The 20,275-nt window shown below is 37.7% G+C and overlaps 3 protein-coding genes across 5 annotated transcripts; 1 reads left to right on the top strand and 2 right to left on the bottom strand.

The window, feature by feature from the left end:
* Positions 1-708: 708 nt before the first annotated feature.
* On the bottom strand, positions 709-5,912 carry prdx3 (peroxiredoxin 3). The gene is given in 7 exon segments (NM_001201198.2): positions 709-948; positions 1,061-1,226; positions 1,841-1,944; positions 2,089-2,224; positions 3,759-3,900; positions 3,999-4,080; positions 5,866-5,912. Coding segments are annotated over 7 exon segments (717 nt in total). The 5' UTR covers positions 5,902-5,912; the 3' UTR covers positions 709-897.
* A 71-nt stretch (positions 5,913-5,983) lies between these two features.
* sfxn4 (sideroflexin 4) lies at positions 5,984-12,666 on the top strand. 3 transcript variants are annotated; one of them, XM_017463691.3, is made up of 14 exons: positions 5,984-6,152; positions 6,255-6,320; positions 7,251-7,313; positions 7,421-7,447; positions 7,624-7,678; positions 7,839-7,864; positions 8,127-8,180; positions 8,275-8,337; positions 8,525-8,590; positions 8,710-8,800; positions 9,597-9,712; positions 9,935-10,020; positions 10,588-10,705; positions 11,603-12,666. In XM_017463691.3, exons 1-14 carry the CDS (start codon positions 6,114-6,116, stop codon positions 11,678-11,680), a joined length of 948 nt encoding a protein of 315 aa, XP_017319180.1. In that variant the 5' UTR covers positions 5,984-6,113; the 3' UTR covers positions 11,681-12,666. The 3 variants fall into 3 exon arrangements, with proteins under 3 accessions (XP_017319180.1, XP_017319179.1, XP_017319181.1); XM_017463690.3 differs by having other exon boundaries at positions 8,522-8,590; XM_017463692.3 differs by having other exon boundaries at positions 6,012-6,152; positions 6,269-6,320; positions 8,522-8,590.
* dennd10 (DENN domain containing 10) lies at positions 12,166-20,143 on the bottom strand. The gene is made up of 9 exons (XM_017463689.3): positions 19,592-20,143; positions 19,286-19,482; positions 17,077-17,156; positions 16,825-16,973; positions 16,480-16,591; positions 15,654-15,754; positions 13,618-13,725; positions 13,376-13,470; positions 12,166-13,291 (listed from the first exon to the last, which is right to left on the bottom strand). The coding sequence occupies exons 1-9, from the start codon at positions 19,635-19,637 to the stop codon at positions 13,124-13,126; spliced, it is 1,056 nt and encodes a 351-aa protein (XP_017319178.1). The 5' UTR covers positions 19,638-20,143; the 3' UTR covers positions 12,166-13,123.
* Between the last annotated feature and the right edge of the window lie 132 nt (positions 20,144-20,275).

Raw genomic sequence — 20,275 nt, 5'->3', positions numbered from 1 at the left:
TATAGGCATGGTTTGAATTCTGGGAGTGGAGTCTTGATCAATATTTTAGCTAAGAAAATGTCCCTCTATTGTTCAAGACAGGGAGCCAATTTCTGAAGAATTGCACACTTGCGGTTCTACTTTCACATGATTCACACACAGTCCACTTTATTAGGAACACCTGTACACCTGATCCTTCATGCAGTTATCCAAACAGCCAATCATGTGGTAGACGTGCAATGCGTAAAATCGGTTAATGTTCACATCAAACATCAAGAATGGGGAAAAATCTGATCTCGGTAAGTTTGACTGTGGCATAGTTGCTGCTGCCAAATGGACTGGGATTAGTATTTAAGAAACTGCTGATCTGGATTCCTCAGGCACAAACATTCTGTGGGTGGAAATGCCTGGTTGGTGAGAACGGTCAGAGGAGAATGACTAAGCTGTTTCAAGCTGACAGGAAGTGACGAACAACTTTTTAAATAAATAAATAAATAAAAAGCTACAACTGTGAGCAGAAAAGCATCTCAGAACACCCAACATGCTGTAACCTTGAGACAGTAAGTCTACAACAGCAGAACAGGGTATCGCTCCTGTCCCCAATCATGGAATCTGAAGCTACAGCTCACCTAAACTGGATAGTTCAAGATTGTATAATCACCTAGCTTATTATGTCTTCTGACTAGAAAGTGTAATAGAATATAATAAACATTAGCTTTTTGGAAAAACTAGTGGTTCACCAACACCAGACAGTGTCACTTTTATTTGTATACATAGCAACAACACTAACAAATCAGCTCATGTTTTATACAGATCACTGAAATCATTTTCTGTTCATGTATTTGGGTAGTGCAATTCCAAGTCAAACTAAGCATTATGTGGTATCATCTACTAGAAGTAAATTTGAGTTTCAGGACATCAGTTGACTTTTTCAAAGTATTCCTTAGACCCCTCTGGAGTTGGCTTTATCTGAAATACAAAGAAACCATTTAGAAATGACACACAAAACACATATTTGTATTTTTTAAGTGGCTATTTCAAATCTTTCTAAAGTTTTTTTTTTTTTTAATCAAATGTTTACCGTGGGTGATTTTGGGGTCCAGCTGGCCGGGCAAACCTCTCCATGGCTCTCCACAAACTGGAAAGCCTTAACGAGGCGCAGCGTCTCTTCAACAGAGCGGCCTACTGGAAGGTCGTTGATGCTCATGTGTTTGATGATGCCATTGGGATCGATGATAAACAGCCCTCTACATGGAGATAGATTCAGTTACTGGAAAAGCATCTTATAGTTAAAAACATTTTTTTTATATAAACATGTTTCTGCTTATGAATACATACTTTTGTTCATATTTACAAGTCAAAAGACGTGTGTACATTTGAAGTACTGAAGTATATCCATTCATTTTCTGTATCACGGGACTTAGGGCACTAGGCAGGGGGACATCCCGTATCCCCGTACGCAAACTCATCGCAGAGCACAATTGGACACACATTTACACACCCATTCATACACTTTGGACAATTTAGAGATGCCAGTAAGCCTACAACGCATGTCTTTGCGTTGGGGGAGGAAACCGGAGTACCCGGAGGAAACCCCCAATGCACGGAGAGAACATGCAAACACTGTGCACACAGTGTGGAGATGGGACTCAAAGCCCCAACCCCAGAAGTGTGAGGCAAACATGCTAACCACTAAGCCACTGTGCATCCCCCCTCTGGAAAAAAGTGCCCAAATACTTATTACCCCCAACGTATTTTAGATGGAATATTTTTTATAAAATACAATAATTAAAATAATACAATTTGTAGTTGCATACAATTTTCTAAACAATGAACTTATTTAACAAGGATGATAAACTACCTCAGTGCTATTCCTGGCCCCTCCAGTAGGACTCCGTAGTCTCTGGAGACCTGCTTGTTGAGATCAGCCAGCAAGGGGATGTGGATATTTCCCAGTCCTCCGCTCTACAGGCAAACAAGACAGAGGCCAAAGTTCAACCAGAGGATTATCACTTGGCTCAGCTATTTCTCTCCTGAAGCTCACTTGGACACAAAACCAGTGTTTCACTTAAAAAGAGCATTATTCATTATTATTAGTGTCATTTCTACCTTTCGAGGGGTGTTGGTCCAGGCCAGATGAGTAAAGTGAGAGTCCACAGATACACCCACCACCTCACAGTTGATATCATGGAATTCATTAGCCTTGTCACTGAATGCTATGATTTCTGTAGGGCAGACAAACGTACTGCAAAAAGAATAACAATGAAATTAGGTCATGCGTGTCTATTACGCTCATACAATTCCACTACTCTTCTACAGCGAATGCAGATAGGAGTTGTGTCTAGTATTTTGAAAACAAAACAATAAAGCACTGTGGAAGCGGAAATGTTCGTAAAATAACTTCATGTGCTTTAAATATGACTACTCAGTAATTCATATTGAATCTTTATGCACATCCAGTAATATTACACCATAGCACTGCTGAATTCTTGATTCTGATTCATTGGAAGGTGTTAATTCTCTAACAGCACTGTTCTGACTGTAGTTTGCAGTTTTGTATTAAATTGTGTCTAATCATTCATGTGTTGATGTTCATTTAGCATTTATGCAAGGAGTCTCCAGGGTTGGCACTTTAGAGCAGTCAGAGGTAAAGCTCTAAATGAGGAACGTCTTCAGTACAGAGAGGGCTTTGCACAAAATGACAAACTGGGGAAAAAAGTGAGACTGGTGAGGGAATGACTCTTTATAGCTGTTATATGTGATAAAAACTAATGTCTCATGGACATTCTACACCATTAAATGTAACGATAAACAGATAAAACATATGCAATTAATGGAATATCACACCACCCCATAGTTATAGTGCTTTCTTTTAACAGCACACCCTGTCATATTGTAATCCTAATTTAATCAATAATGCATAAGAATATTCAGTAATACAAAATAGAATCAACAAAAATTTCACCTTTTACATTTGTTCAGTGTTGAGTAGGTTTTTTAAAAATGTACCTATTCAACGCTGTTAAACTGTAACCTCAGAAGTCTGAGTGAAACAGGTTAAATCTTACACGTTTGATTATTATGTTTTCACCAGTCCATTCACAACACACACTATGATAGAGGCAGAGCAAATACAATACAGCACTTCCTAATAGAGGTCGACTGATTGATTGGTTTTGCTGATTAATCGTCACTGATAACCGCTTGCAGGAACAATCAATTACCAGCAAACATCTACACCGACAGTTTTTGCCGGTTTGCATCATGTATAACGGCAGGGTCCGCTGTCATTATATATTACGGGAGCAGCCTCTAGAGGTGAAATAAAAACTATCACTGACTAATTTTGTTGTTTTATTAAAAGTGTTATTTATATATATATATATATATTTATATTTATATTTATATTTATTGGGTGTCTCTATTTTTATTTGTTATTTGGAGTGTTACTTTTTGGTTCAGTTTGGCTGTATATCTTTATTAATAATTAATATATAAATATATTAATATTTATTTCATTTTTAAAAGTACAGTACATTTTCATGGTAAGTCAGTAATGTTTATTTTTGTAATAAAGTTCAGCAATATTTTACTTTGAGTGTTATGTTTTCATACAGTATCAATTTTAAAAACTATCAATTGATTAATCGGTTATCGGCAGGTACGGCCCAAATTAGTTATCGGTATAATCCACGATCGGTCGACCTCTACTTCATAAACCTGTAAATATCGGTTAATGATGACTCATTCAAGACTACTGTTTTCACCAATTCACTTACAAATCTAGCGGGTAGAAAAACAGAACCAGGTATTTGCCCTTGTAGCCATCAAGGCTGATCTCTTTGAATTCTCCATTGTGGACAGCTGTACCCTTGAAGTGTGGAGCATGCTGGGTAACTGCTGCAGCCCATTTAGCAGTACCTAGAGTTTGAAGTACATAAAACAGCTAATGCTTTTTGGGTTGTTGTTTTTTTAGCTCATCTAAAAAGGTGTGTGTGTGCAAAATATTTTTTACATACTGATAGAGAAGCAGGCTCTGGGTGCAGCAGCTGTGGTTACTGAAAGTCCACTCCTCAGTGCACTCACTGCTGCTCTGGTTGCCTGTAAGTAGAGATCAGGGATAGACTGAGTTGACTTCAATGTTCAACTCCAAAATTGTGTACACAAAAAAGTGTCAAACCGCACAATACCAAGATCTGCACGCACGCATATACCACCCCCCAAACTATTCTCAAATTCAATTCACGGCTATACACCACACAAAGAGGAGAAAAGTACTCAGTGACTGCTGATTATGGTTTAATGTAGTATTTAACCTGGACGTGCATCCAAGACCCTCAACACCATGTCAGCTTTATCTGCGTTTGCATTCAAGGGCGTAACTTTGGTTTTATAAAGTAGGTGGATGGGTGGGGATGGGGGGTTAACACTATGACTTGCAAAGTTTTTTTTTGTGCCTACTAGTTTAAAATCAGTGAGACGGTTTGCATATCTCGTCATGCAACTCTTCAAAAGAAGATGCACGTATTACAAATGTTATGGGTGTCACTGTACATGTGGTGGAAATGCTGTTTATATTATATACCGTCAATTAAACTAGATTATTAGCTATAAATAGAAAGAATTGAATGCACATGAATAGTTTACATACAATCTTAAAAAAGTTTTGTTTTTTTTGTTTTTTTTACTGAGGACAATCTACTGTAGTATTATATTTATGTGAGAAAGTGTCATTCTGAATCAAACTATGTGTAACAGTTAAGTAAAGAATAGAGGTTTTGAAAACCTTATCTGTCTTATGATGAAAGATGTCTTATGATGTCTTGTGATGCATTTGAATATATATATAGTATATATTTAAGGAACTGTTTCTAAAAGCAAGTATCAACAAAGAATCATTATTGGGTGTCGTTTGGATAGAACGCCATCATTTAGATTAGCTGCTATTAGATTTAGTGTGTCAAAGTAAGGTTGACTAGGTTTATGCAAACGATAATGTTTAAAGTGAAGAATAATAGGATTCGTTATCGTTAGAGTCTGGCCACTTAATAAAATGTATACTCAAATTTAAAGTAGAAGACATGTTAAATGACTGGAAATCTGAATTACACTAAAAGGAACATACACACACACCCACAAACCAGAATTAAGTACCTGGAAATACTCTTACTCTCACTGTGATTTATGGGAGGATTTGGAAAAATCATGCAAGATATAAACGTTGTGTATTTAATATAGCAAACTATAGGTTTACTGAGGGAAAATGTCAATTTAGGGACAAAAACAACTTTATCAACTCATTTTATTACAGTCATCAGAGACGGTTACTCTGCCTACACAAGTGATTTTCTCTTAGGGTCAGTTTTATTTTCATATTGTAAAGCTGATATTGTTTTGCATAGATTAGAATATCCTGAATATAACACACCATGTTGAAATTTGATCACATTTCCTGGCATTTGGCAGACGCTCTTATCGAGAACGACTTTCTTTTATCTCATTGATATATCTGAGCAGTTGAGCCTTGCTCAAGGGCCCAACAGTGGCAGCTTGGCAGTGCTGGGATCACCATGCTTGGCTTGATCATTCTCCCAAAATAAGGATATGAAGCAAACAAAACTGTTGTAATTTGTAAAAACTCTAATGAGAATATCACTCGGTATAACTATAATTACTGAGTGCGCAGGTGGCTGAAGTCTCTGCTGCTGCTGCTGTGAGAGATGAAGGTTAAACTACTGTACAGCCGCTTCCCTGCGATCTCCTACAGCCTTAACCACCTAATATAACCCTGCAGCAATATCAAAGTTATAACAAAATACTTCCAAATCTAATGCAAATGAATCCACGGCAAATCTTGCAAGCCGTCTGAACAGGCTCAAAACTCACAGAAGTCCGGAGAAGTCTTCCAACGATGGCTGCCATCTTGAAAGTGTGCGAATGCGCTGCAGTTTGAGCGTCAAAAGCGCGCACTGACTGCGCAGTCCTGCGTCTGCGTAACGTCACGTGACACATACGGAAGTTTTTAGAACTGTCGTACTGGATGTAGACATGTGTTACCTTAATGACCTCAATCGCTGTATAATTCGAATGATTCACGTTTTTCTCCTGCAGGCAATTGGAATTTAAGCTTAAACATGGATCCCAATTTGGAATACTGGCATAACAATGGGAAGGTGATTTACCTGTGCGCTATAGTAATGATATGGACTTCTGATAACTTTCATATGATTGCTTTGTAATATCTGTGCCATACTATTTCATGCAATATTCTGCAGTCTTTCCTAAGCAGACTTCGCATCTGGTTGAATATTCTTGACCCCAGCTCTATCCTGTCCTCTGATGTGAGTATAGGATCTACCCTGTGTCATCAGACATCAGTGTCAGCATTGTGTTTATTGCAGTTAATTTATTTATTTATTTTTACATAATCACAAGGTCTAACAGTGACATGTATTTAGAGGTCTTTCTTTACATAACATCAAACAAGTTGGAAAAATGGACAATTCCACCATTTATCCTCCCATTAAATGTCCACCATTCATGCATGACTTAATTCTAAGACTATAATTCCAGAGTCATTCCGGTTTAGTCAGGTCAAGTCAGGTAGAATTTTATTGTCATCCACATGCATTTACAGTATGCACTGGAACAAAATGTTTCTCTTACAATGATAATGTTTATGATAATGATAAAGTGCAGGTGCATTCAGTTCATTTTAGATGAGACCTATTGATTTCGGTAGGTTACGCTTTGTGGACTTCTCTAAAAAGCATAGAAGGTTATTGTTCCACTTTTCACAACAATGTATATTGTTTAAAACATTTAACTGAGGTTGTTCATGTCATTAAATGGCCTGATATTCAGAACTGGTGCTGATGCTTTTGTTGTTCTGAAATGCCACAAGTGCAGCTTCTAAAGAGAGGAAATGTTCATTATATAATTTATGCATTAGCACTCGTTTGCTGTATAATGCTGCATTTGGGCTACTGATCGCAAGGTTTTGAGGTCAAATTCTAGCAAAACTCCATGGCTCGACCCTTGAGTAAGAGCCATAAACCTCAAATTCTCAGTTCATGTCTGCCAAATGAGCAAATCCAAATGTAGCAAAAAAAATCACCATAAAGATTTTACTGTACCTTTTCCAAGCTTTATTCAGCACGGCTTCTTTCTTTATGTAAGTGGCTTATTTAGCAAGAGGGAATTTACTACATTATTATATATAGTATGCAAAATTATAATGTGATATAAATTCAAAATGTTTTTGCTTTTAGGTTGAAATTGAAAACGCTCGTTCTCTGATCAGAGGGGAAGGGAATCAGCTGAAGAATGAAAAGGTAGATGTAGGCTTTTTGATATGAGACTAATAGAATCTTATTCTACTCTTATTCTTGCTTTTTTTCTACATTTATCACTATGCATTTGTCTTTGTTTTGTTTTCTAGGTCTCCAGTGCCTGGAACCTTTCTCTTGTAAGCTGCTATTGCTTTGCTATACTTATACTATCATAATGTAATGTGTTTGAGTAATGTTTGTTTGTCAGAGTAATCCCCTACAGAATTCAAGTAGATTAAGAAATTCAAAAAAAAAAAGGATTACTGTTGTCGTATTTCAAAAATAAAACTGAACTGTATGTTGTCCTGCCTAGTGCTCTGTGCATGCTGATACCGGAGAGCTGATTTCCCCTGTGTTTCGTCCACAAGGTAACACTCATCCACAGGTGTTAATAATACTTTGCTCTGTAAATGCGCAAAATGGAGAAATTAGAATTTATTTGTATTATTAACAATTTATTTATTGCATGTTCCCTGAATATCTGTCATGATCTTATGATTAAAGAGTTTCTGTAATCTTGATTCTCAGCTTTTTTGCCTGTGTCAGCTCCTTTGGTGAGTATTGTTATACACTCAGTTCTGTTTATATACACTCTCAGAAAATGGCTACTAAACCGCTTGCATGTGCCACTCAAATGGTACCTCTGTTCTACCATAGCATTTCATCAGGGAAAACGATTGTAGTGTGCATTTAAAACTAATTTAAGTTACACACCTGAACCTTGGGGAACAAATACTGTACGTACTTGTTCAATATAATTTTTTCTGGAAATATATTATTAAAGGACTAATTCATTCGTTCCTTTCTGTCCTATAGGTCATAGCAAGTTTTGTGCCACATAAAGGAGTGACACCTGCGCTGTTTTGGCAGGTAATGCTGTTTAAGTACTTACTTTCTATCGTTAATATTTGGAAAATTCATACTCTTTTCATGACTGAGAGCATCTTCAATCCCCCATCTCCAGTTTATACTGCAGAGCTACTGTGCAGGCTTCAATCACGCCAACAGAAATGCAACAGCCACGCCGGTACTCAAGAATATTTTCTCTGTGCATCCACCTGCAACTCCACATCACTATAATCCATGATAATAATTTTATCCCTCACATACCTAAATGGAATTTTGTCCGTTTTTCTAGAATAAACTGGAATGACTTCTTTGGCCATATAACATTTGGAGCAGAACTTAATGAGTCTTTTGATTTTGTTAAGCAGAACAAGCCGTCACTGAAACAGGCTCTTCTAATTACTGGAACAGTGACATATTCAACATTTGCGGGGGTGAGACTTTCTTTTTTTTCAATAATCATAGACATTTTACAAAATAACCTGTTTAAAAGTCCCAGAAACTCTACCCTCTGATGCATACATCAACTGTATTTTTAATTACCTGTTTTTAGGCCCTTCCTCAAATTATAATCCAGCGCCTGGCAGTCAGCAGTAGTTCAGCTCAGGCCTTCTGTAGGTCAGTTTTGCCTGTTCCTCTGTCAGGTCAGTAAAGCAGTCTACTGTGTTTTCTCAATTTCCTTTGTTATACTAGCACGTAGCCACTGTGGGTTCTACTCCTATTTCACTTCCATAACTCATTTTGTTATAAACTAAGTATTAATGGCTGCTTTTCAGTGAATTTATACTAAGTATACACTCAACTGGCCATTGTGAAAGTCACTGAGATCACTTTTCCCCCATTCTGATGTTTGATATGACCATAAGTTGAAGCTCTTGACCTGTATCTGCATGATTTTATGTATTGTGCTTCTGCAACATGATTGGCTGATTGGATAATTGCATGAATAAGCAGGTGTACAGGTCTTCCTAATAGAGTTGCCCATGAATGTATTTACATCCAGACCCATAAGGCAGCCATTATTGTATTTCAGCAGTTATTAAATTAAGTGGCCATGTAAAGAGCATACCATAGTATGTATATTAAATTGGATGTTGTTATTTAATGTTAAGAGGTTAAACATATGTTGAATTACATATGATTAAACATATATTATAAAACAGATGGATTCAGTTCTGTCATTATTTTGTCCATAGAATACCATATTTATTTGAATTTTTCCAGTGTGGAAATTATGAAAATTGTTGAAATCAAATGTGTTCATTGTCTTGTTGATTTTTATTTTTTTTTTCCAGTTATTATTATAGCTTGGTGGGGTTTTTTGTGTGTGTTAAATTTTTTTTTTTACACATATAAACACGCAATATTCCGTTTCAAAATTCAGACATTCAGTTTAAACATTCACATAGTAATTATAGTAAACGGATTTTTACTTTCTAGCTTGCTTGGCTGCCTTCAGCGTCTTCGTAGTGAGAAGTGAGGAATCAGAGAATGGAATAAAAGTCTTTGACTCCAGTGGGAATTCGGTTGGTGTCTCAAAGGAAGCTGCATTCAAGGTGGGAATATCGTAGTTAGGAATGACAAATTTTATTCAGCTCAATTTGAGTATATAAGGCAGTAAAAAAAATAAATAAATAGTAAAAGATCTGGAGTGAACTGGCATTGGCAGTGTCAGCCGAGTCAAAATACCATACATTACCCTAACAGGCATTCAAAATGGTTGGAAATCTTACTATACATTTCAAACTACAGTTATTTAACCGTTTTCTCTGTCTCAGGCTGTAAAGGAGACTGCCATATCTCGAGCAGCTCTTTTTGGTATTACTGCAGTTGTTCCTAATCTACTTGTCCTCCTTCTCAAGAGGTAATAACCAACTCATTACTCTTATTTCAATAGATTTACTATATGACCAAAAGTTTGTGGACACCTGACCATCACACTCGTATGTGCTTTTTGAACATCCCATTCCAGATGTAGTCCCCCTTTGCTGTTATAATAACCTCCACTCTTTCGACTAGATTTTGGAGCATGGCTGTAAGGATTTGTGCTCAGTCACACGAGCAGTAGTGCGCTCAGGTACTGATGTTGGATGAGGAAACCTGGTGTTCCAATTCATCCCAAGGGTGTTCAGTGGGGTAGAGATCAGGGCTCTGTTCAGCCCACTCGAGTTCTTCCACATCAGCCTTAGAAACTGTTTTCATGGACCTTGCTCAAGGGCATTGTTATGCTGGAACATGTTTGGGCCCAATGAAGGGAAATTGTAAAGCTACAACATACAAAGACATTCTACACAATTCTGTGGCACGAACCACATACAGGTGCAATGGTCAGGTATCCACAAACTTTTGGCCATATAGTGTATTTTAATCAGAGCTCATTCCTCTCTCTGTCCTGGAAGAATCTGCATGTATATATGTTTTTTGGTCTCAGGACAAGGTTGGCCCAAAGGAACCCAATGATGCTTGCTCCTGTTCGACACATCAGCACTGCTATTGCCCTCGGCTTGATGATCCCTGTGTCCTTCAGTCTGTTTCCACAACTTGGCAAGGTAATGCATATCAAACTGTCATGATCTATGGTGCACCAATCTGCACTGGTCATTATTTACTTGTATAACTTGTGTTGCTACGGAGCACGGTGGCTTAGTGGTTAGCGTGTTTGCCTCAGGGTTGGAGGTTTGATTCTCAACTTCCCTGTGTGTGTGGTATTTGCATGTTCTCCCCGTGCTTTGGGGGTTTCCTCCGGGTACTCCGGTTTCCTCTCCCGATCCAAAGACATGCTTTGTAGGCTGATTGGCATTTCTCAGTTGTCCATCGTATGAGAACGGGTCTGTGAGTGTGTATGAAATTGTGCCCTGCAATGGGGTGGCATCCTCTCCAGGGTGTTCCCCGTCTTGTGCTCCTGGGATAGGCTCCAGGATCCCCACGAGCCTGTGTACAATGTCTGGACTTCTGTACACTTTCTACATACAGAAATTTGATACCCAAGGCTGCATTAATTTAGGTGTGTGTAGAGTTGATTTTTAAATCCTCTCCTGCCCACTCCCAAGTGAATTCATGCACACTCCTGCAGAAACTCCAGCAGTTATTTTTGTGTGCACCTGCCAGGGATATTTTCTAACAAACCTAGTCTACTTCCCAAAATAATAAATTAGTATTTTAAACCATGATGACCCTAATCAAGATAAAGCAGTAACTGAAGATGAATGAATAATGTCACTAAGCTCAAACACCCAGTATGCTCCCATGTTAATGAGCATGGCCATTCTTTGCCCACTGACCACCTACTCCTGCTACTTTTTTGTTGGGTCCCACAGGATCCCAGTGCCCATACCCACTCATCTGTGTAATACTTTAGAATTACAATTACAATAATAATCACTGATATTTGAATATGCTAAAGGTCACTCATTATTTGGTTTATGGGTTTTTTTTGTTTTGTTTAGATTAAAAAGGAGCATTTAGAAAAGGAGCTGCAAAGCTTAACGGATGATGGGGAGCTGTTTTACCACAGAGGACTCTAACGGTCACCTTAGAAACCCAACCCTCACATCGTATAAAGGATTCCTCAAAAGGTTATTCACCTCCAAAAGAGCTTCTAAATGGAAACCTGTCTGAAAAAGAAACCATGGGTAGTAGGAGTCCTCCAGAGCGACAAACAGAAGACCTATTTAAAGTAATATGCATACTCTTCACCCCAAAAGAGTATACTTATGCATTTACACCCAACATACACTCTTTCAGTTATTTAAAATGTATTAATTTTTTTTCTTTTCTAAAAGAAACGTTATAATTAAGAATTAACAGTGCAACTATAAAACTGAGTAGATGAGGGTCAATTAAACTGCAAAAAAGCCAGTAGCAGTTATATCTGCTCTAGGACCGAAGCCCGCACTTTTCTCAACACTGCAGACGAACGGTAATCACTAAAGCAAGACTACTCGCCTCCAGCTGTACTCACATCATCATACAAGTGTATTTAATAAAACCAGAGCATTTGGCAAATGGAAAAGATTCATGTTTTAATTTAATAGCATTTTAGACCAAATGGATTTAACAAAAATACTGCTATTGTTACATCATTGTTAATATCACATTGAAACCATTGAGAACTTTACACTGGACCTTAATTTTTATGTCATTAGAACTCAAGCATATGATTGTTAGGAAAGGACAACAGCATCATTTAAAAAAATAAAATATTACATGTGAACATATGAAAAGTGCATATGGAATATTTTGGCACAAACACACTCCTTTAGGCAGATGGTGATTACATAACTGATGTAAAGCAAGAGAAAAAAAAAAATCAAAAGATGCTTAATAAAAAGATGGAGCTTGCCGAGACTGCAAGAAACAAATTAACCCTGTTGAGTATGCTTTAGAAACGCAATTGTTTTTCCTACTTTATCTAATGAAGTTCTGTTGGCTTTCTGATACATTTTAACACGCACAGACGTACACAAAACACCCGACGCAACTGAATCACAACCAAATAAGATTTCAGTGGCAGCAGAATAGTGTTCTGTACATTGATGTTAATAATAATTAATCATTATATTTAATTTGGCATATAAAATCTTCATTATCTAAATTTTCAAAACTGTTTAATGAAGTGCTACCACAAAATGGTCTTCATTTAGACTGTGTTCAAGTTCAAAGTGTCACTTAAAAAAAAATGTACAAATGTAAAAGTACATTATCCATCCATTCCTGTATATTCGTCAAGTAATTTTAAGTGCTTCCTAAGAAGAACCATCCTGGAAAAGAAAGAGTAGCTAAAGGGTAATATATATATATATATAATAATAGTCTTGGTCATTGAATGTGTCTAGATCATCATAAAACCTCTATAAAACTTTTTATAAATTCATCTTTGCATTTACACGCATTTATAAAATCATACGATCACATAGTGATTTCCTTCGTTAGGCTCTCCTAGGTCTCGTACATTCATAGGGTATTGTTTAGATCTTCAGGAGCTGCTCGGCTGCAGCTAAATGGAAGAGGAAGTTCTCGGTTGCTGGAGGAAGGTGACGTCGCTTCAGTGTGTCCAGAGTCAGCTTTGCGTCGTCTCCGTCCTCAGCAAGGGACATCAAGTTGCTTAGAATCTCCTTAGTCTTTACAGAAATATCCTAATTAAAAGGCAGAAAGATTATTTTAATATTGAACAGCAGCTACCATTTATTCCCCTTGGTGCACTTTCCAAATCAGTTTACCTTGATAACTTGAGCATCTGTGCGATCAGCATCCTCTGCAGACTGCACAATCAAGTGGCCGATCTCCTTATGCAGTTTTCCCATAGTCATGGCCTCTACAAAAACAAATCCTTCAGTGTAACAAACAGCATTTCTTAACAGAGCTAATGTATGATGGTGTTATATTCCAATCTACACCCATTATTCAATAACTGAATGAACAGATTATACTTGAGTAGCAGATTAATTTTTGAAAGTCTTACCTTTTGCATGTCGAGCAATGGTGATCTCGTTGTCTGGAAGATTCACGAAAACATCGAAGAGATCCGATCGGTTGATAACATCGGGATCCACAAAGCCTGCAACATACCCTGAGCACATATAAAGCAAAGGAAATGGAGGAAAGGTATTATTGGATGCTTGGAGAAGTATAATTGGAGGCAGAGAGTTCTGTAAAATAGCCCCTTAGTTGGATAACAAGTTAGGTTGCAGTCTCAATTGCTAAAGATGAACACCCACACAAGTTTGGAGACACTTGACAAATGTTTCTCATGATCTTAAAAACATTTTGATCTGAAGGTGTATGATAAAATGTTTGAAAGCGGTGTTGAAGGCAAAAGTATAAAGTGTGTCAACATATTCATTTCTTTCATTAGAAAACTAACATTTTATTTACAAATTATTATTATTATTTTTAAATGGATGACTTGGAATGAAATATTCTGAAAAGCAGCCAATAAGAGTCCAGCGTAAGTGGAAACTCCTTTAATACTGTTTAAAAAGCATCTCAGGGGGATTCCTCAAGAAATCGGTCGAGAAAATGCCAAGTATACATTTCTGGAAATTCTAGGCAAAAAGTGTGTCTAAAATACTAAATTATTTTGGATTTAATCACCACAACATTATTCCCATAGTTCCATTTGTGTTACTCCAGAGTTTTATGACTTATTATAAAATATGGGGGAGGGTAAATAAATAAAGAATGAGTGTTTCTAAACTTTATATATATATATATCTATATATATATATCTATATCTATATATCTATATATCTATATATATATATATATATATATATATATATATATATATATATATATATATATATATATATATATATATATATATATATATATCTCATCCGTCATACAATGGTACATATGTAATATTGTGGACTGCACAATGATGGGTAAAAATAAATCTCTGTAACAGAAGTCCAGTCTGGTTCTATGCAATATGAGAATAAAATAGGAACTTGACATCAGCATCAGCATAGACTTCTTGATATAAAATAAAAATATGAATAAATGGTAAAATGGTCTGCACTTAAATGGCGCTTTTATCCAAAGCGCTTTACACGGTGTCTCATTCACCCATTCACGCACACACACCAATGGTAGCAGAGCTGCCATGCAAGGCACCAACTTGTCATTAGGAGCAACTCTGGGTTCAGTGTCTTGCCCAAGGACACTTCGGCATGTGGAATCATGTGGGCCCTGAACCGCCACCCCTACAATTAGTGGACAACCTGCTCTACCACCTGAACCACATGAGAATAAAATTTCATGCATTCTACATTGAGTGTACTGACATGTAATATAAAACCTAAAAGCTCTTTCAAGTCAGCAGCACACATATTAGCATTCACATCAAGAACTATACTCCATGTGAACATAGATCCTAGTATACCCAAAAAAAAAAAAAAAAAAAAAAAAAAAAAAAAAAGACACAGTCCTTTAGTCTACGTTTTACAGTTGAACAATATTTATTTCATCATGATCAGGAGTACATGGCTGAACACGATGGCTGAGATACAACTATATTTGTAAGTATTCATTCTGACAAGGGCTGAGTATAGAAAACAATAAGAAAAGTCAAATTTAAAGAAAAACCATCACCTATTCCACACTGGAAATGTCATGTTCTTGCACTGCTCATACATGTATCACACGACAGCTACCAATCGGGGAGGGTGAATGCTAGACCGTTCTTTCATTGAGCCATTTGAAGCCAGACACCCCACCATTTCAAACTGCTGCTCATGCTGTTTCATGCACAGCGCAGTGCAACACCACTCAGAGGAAAGTGCGATCTGCCCTCTTCTGCATACACAAGCTCATCCAGGATTGATTAATATCCCTCTGATCGACAGGGGTGAGACTGTAATGCTATCCCTCCCACCCAGAGAGGGCAGTCAATTTTTGCTCTAGTCTCCTGTGACTCAGCTGGGATTTGAACTTGCAATCTCCTGATGATGGAGCAAGAACTTTTCTGTTGTGTAATTTTCCACTCATCCTTACCTGTACATGATCTGAGGTTGTCCAACTCTCTGTCCTCCAGATGGACATAAGGGTGGAGAATGGACCAGTCTTTCCTATGCCATGTCAGGGCTGGAAGTACTCTGGTGTTAAAAGCAAAAAACATAATCTGTTGGAAATAAAGGGCAGAATTCCCACCCGTTTAGCCTGTTTTTCCCTTTTTCAATTACAAAAATGCTTCACCGAATAGGATACTGCAGTTTACATGTATGGTTTATTAAAAAACACTCGATATTCCTAGATTTAACTACAAATAACAAATCTCCTATATTCCCTATATACATAGTTCCCGATGTTAGAATATGAGCATTTAAAAACATAGAATAAAAATAATGTTTGCCATATTCAGTGCAAATCAATGACAGATCCATCATTTGCTATATATTTTTAACCACAGACGGGACAAACGATGCCATTACTCTCAAATAGACACTTTGAGGGCATCTGCATTTCTCTAAGAGCAAGAATCTTGAATCTCTTGTAAAGGTTAAGAACATTTCATTCTTACAAACTCACACAAAAAAAACCCAAATTTCATGCCTCTGACAAACACACACCCATTTAGCCTGCACATCAGTGAGTGATGGAAAGAAGAGGATATTGCTATGTCATTTTCACTCCCCCCCCCCCTAAACATGGCTGAATAAATTCTAGAGAACAAATATCTATAAACATTGGAATGAATCCGATCCACTGCCTATAGAGGATAAGCGAGCAATAGTGCTTGTGTGATATGATGTAATTGCAACGCAAGTGAAACAATATAAACTGTGCATCTTAAAAGTAGCACCGTCATCATAATGAGCACCTTGTGAACTCGAGCAGAGCCTCAACACGAGGATGGTAGATCACAATCCTTTTCTTCAGCATCAGTGCTGTGTACAGGATGATGGTCTCCATCCCAAACTGAGACACCACATCTGGATTAGTCACACAAAAACAAGTCACTTATCTGACTTGAAACACGTTAATCCAACTGAATCATTGTGGAGTGACAAACTCATCTCCAGGTGTGTGACACACAAATGTTCTACATTAAGGGTCTTAACAATAATCGAAACAAAGCACCTAATAATAGTAATAATAATAAAAAATTAGGTGTATTCTACAAATACTGGATTTCCTATCTGAGTGAGATGTGCTCATATCTTACCTTTAATGGATCCAGCCAAATAGGCTTTTCTAACATCATAGTCCTTGATGAGGAAGGAGCCGTTCTCATCGCTTTGACAGATGCCCTTTGTGAGGACAGCAATGTAGCCTTCCATCATCTTCACTGGACTGCCATGTTTCATGTACATCCTGATGAAAGTATATGTTTTGACAAATGTATGATAAAGCCGTAAGTGAGATGATTAGCAAACATGTCAATAATGTAAAGTTATTACTAAAATATACATCTTACCTACACAGAACTCGACTGAATGCGGCATACTTTTCAGGGTTGAAATCCTTTGCTGTAATAACTATAGAGAAATGTGTAACCTGTGGCAAAAAATATATATATACACATTTAATATACATTCATAACATATACAGTACATGAAATTACATCGTTCTAATATCCTTAAAGGAACAGTACAGCATTTTTCACCTTAATCTTTATTTACTGCATCTGTAGCATATGATCACTAACAAGAATTTTGTTGCATTTCCCTGCACCTGTTTACATCAAAGTGACTTATAACTGAAGTCTAAATCTGACAAATTCATCCTTTTGAAACTGCTGATCTCCTGGAATTTTTACACACAACAGTCTCTAGAGTTTACATGGAACGTTGTGGAAAAACAAAGAACAAATCAGTGAGTGGCAGTTCTGTGTATGGGAACATTTGTTGACGGTCAGAGGAGAATGGCCAGACTGGATCGAGCCGACATGAAAGCTACGGTCACTCAAATAACCACTCATTACAACCGTAGTGAGCCAAAAAGCATCTCAGAATGCACAAGACACAGATCCTTGATGTGGATGGGCTTCAACAGCAGAAGACCATGTCAGGTTTCACTTCTGTCAGCCAAGAACAGGAATCTGAGGCTACAGTGGGCACAGGCTCACACAAACTGGACAGACGAAGATTGGGAAAAACACCACCTGCTCTGATCAGGCATCATTTGAACACCACAACCTATCTGAGTACTATTACTGACCCCATCCACATCCCTTTATGGCCATATCTTATATTGGCTACTTCCAACATGAGAATATACAATATCACAAAGCACAAATCACCACAAACTGGTTCCATGTACATGACAAGTATATTTCCCCAGTCACTAGCTCTCAATCCAAAATTCACAGCATGAATGTGTCTGACAAATCTGCACCAATTATATTATGCAATCATGTCAACATGGACCATAATCTCAAAGTAATACTTTTGGAATATGGACTAAAAAAAAATTAAAAAAAAAAGACACAGGACTAAAGAAGTGAATGGAACTCTAGCTTTAAAAGTTATTTTAGAGTTATGTGTAAAGTGGTGAGACTTCTATGTGGGGGCAGATAATCTTGGATGGTTTGTCAACTGCAGTGTTGGGTGGAATGTGTTACTAAGTAACACATTACAGTAATTAAATAACTTTTCTCTTGGAAAAAAGTAAAGTAAGGTACTACTCTTCATTTTAAGTAACTTACAGTTACTACGACTACAATGATTCGGTATAAAACAATTTTGAATTTCCATCCATCCTTTTTCTTTATTGCTTATCCTACACAGGGTCACAGGGAACCTGGAGCCTATCCCAGGGGACTCAGGTGGAGGGCACCCTGTTAGCTAACTACCATTCTGACACTTCTCCCATCCGCACTGCCTCCAGTTTTGTTTTCCTCCATAGTCACACCAGGGGCTAATGGTTCAAATAGATAGAGCAGATGACCTGCACCGCTATCTATTGTGTCTCCATTTAGCCCTGGAGATTCAGGAGGAGACAAGTCCTCTACCTCATCTGCAAACTTTGTTATTATACATCTTTATTGAGTGTTCTGAATGCTGCCCTGCCACACCCACTCCCTTCTTAAATTGAAAGAATAATTAAAAGAAGACTCATTTTTTTGGCCATATGGTCAAGGTCGATAAGGCTTTTAAGCTGTAATTAGTAATGAGTGAACAATACAATTACTTTTAAGACAGAGTAATTAGTCAGTAATTTAAATACAATGTTGATGTAATTAGTAATTAATTAAAATATATATTAATTTACAACAGTGGTCAACTGCCGTTGCATTAATTATGAATAGTACTGGTGCATAGTTTTACAGAAATCAAAAAGGTCATTCTGAATGCAGCCTAGCATTAGCATGGCCAAAACAGTTTCAATTCACAAACCAAATTTACTACCTAACTTACTAACACGTAGCTCACAAGCACACTGCATTTAAAAACAAACAAACAAACAAAAACGCTCTACATGCTAAAACAGATTTAATTAAAAAGGAAAAGTGGGAAAACTTTGCCAATACTTTCGACTCCTTCGAATCGATTCACGATTCGAAGAGTCAAACTCACGGAATCGATTCATCACAACTGCGGTTAGTTTGCAACGAATATACTATCTTATTTATTGTGATATTTTTGTGTCACTCCTACGAGAATGTTTTAAAGTGAGCTGTATACCTTGGTGAGGGCGGTGGGCTCCTGGACGTCGGTGGTGGTGAGGTAGTACCAGCTCCGGCGGTACTGACCGAACACGTAGGCGTGCAGCTCCGGAGAGTCGCGAGACAAACAGCACTTCCGCATCAAGAGCTCGCGCAGCTCGGCGCTGACTGCAGGAAAGCACCAAACCCACAGCGTGTCTGCATTCACGTCTTTCCCTGAGAGGAACGAATCAGATAATAAGCTGTAACACCGCAAGAAAACGAAAATGTCTCAAACAAGATAGGCTCGACGAGCTTGTGTTTTGAGAAACGCCTGATCTCTCACCGATCAACCCGACGCTCAACATCAGCTGAGTCTCAGACACTGCCATGTCCGGTGTCCGGTCCGCGTCTCAGCCAGGGGAAAACTCAGTCAACCGAAGTTAAACAACAGCACACTCATCAATTACTAACTAATTAATAAATGAATTAGTCACGGCCTAATTAAAGACACGGCCCCATGCTGAGTTACACTTGCTCAGCTAGCGCCCTGGGCAAAATAATCTCGGTCTCTTTCCTAGTAAATATAACAACGATATACCCTTATAACACTGCTAGCTACTTAATTAACTCGGCAACCGTGTTTGAGATAATGTACGATGTAATACCTTGCTATCTGAATATCAACATGCACAACAAATACTGTAGAGCTTTCTTTCACCATAAACACCCTCTAACGGTACCAACATACTGCGATTTGTATTGAAATCAGAGCTAGAATCTCAAATACGTCCTCATTTCACATAGAGTGCACTAGATATGCTGTCAAGCAACTCTATCTCACCCTAGGTAGTGCACTTATATAGGGATTATACATTTATTTGAAAATTATCCAGAGGAAGCGCGCATGCCCTTCTTCTTCTTCTTTTTTTTATGAACAGTTAAACCAGTGTTGTTGTCTTGCGTTGCCCCCTAGTGGTCTGGTGGAAATAGTATATGAAGCGTCCATCCTCTTGCAGGAATTCCTCTC

The sequence above is a fragment of the Ictalurus punctatus genome, chromosome 3 (assembly GCF_001660625.3).
Source record: "Ictalurus punctatus breed USDA103 chromosome 3, Coco_2.0, whole genome shotgun sequence".
NCBI lineage: Eukaryota > Metazoa > Chordata > Actinopteri > Siluriformes > Ictaluridae > Ictalurus > Ictalurus punctatus.
The sequence above is the reverse complement of the archived record's forward strand: the minus strand, read 5'-3'. Positions and strand labels throughout refer to the sequence as shown.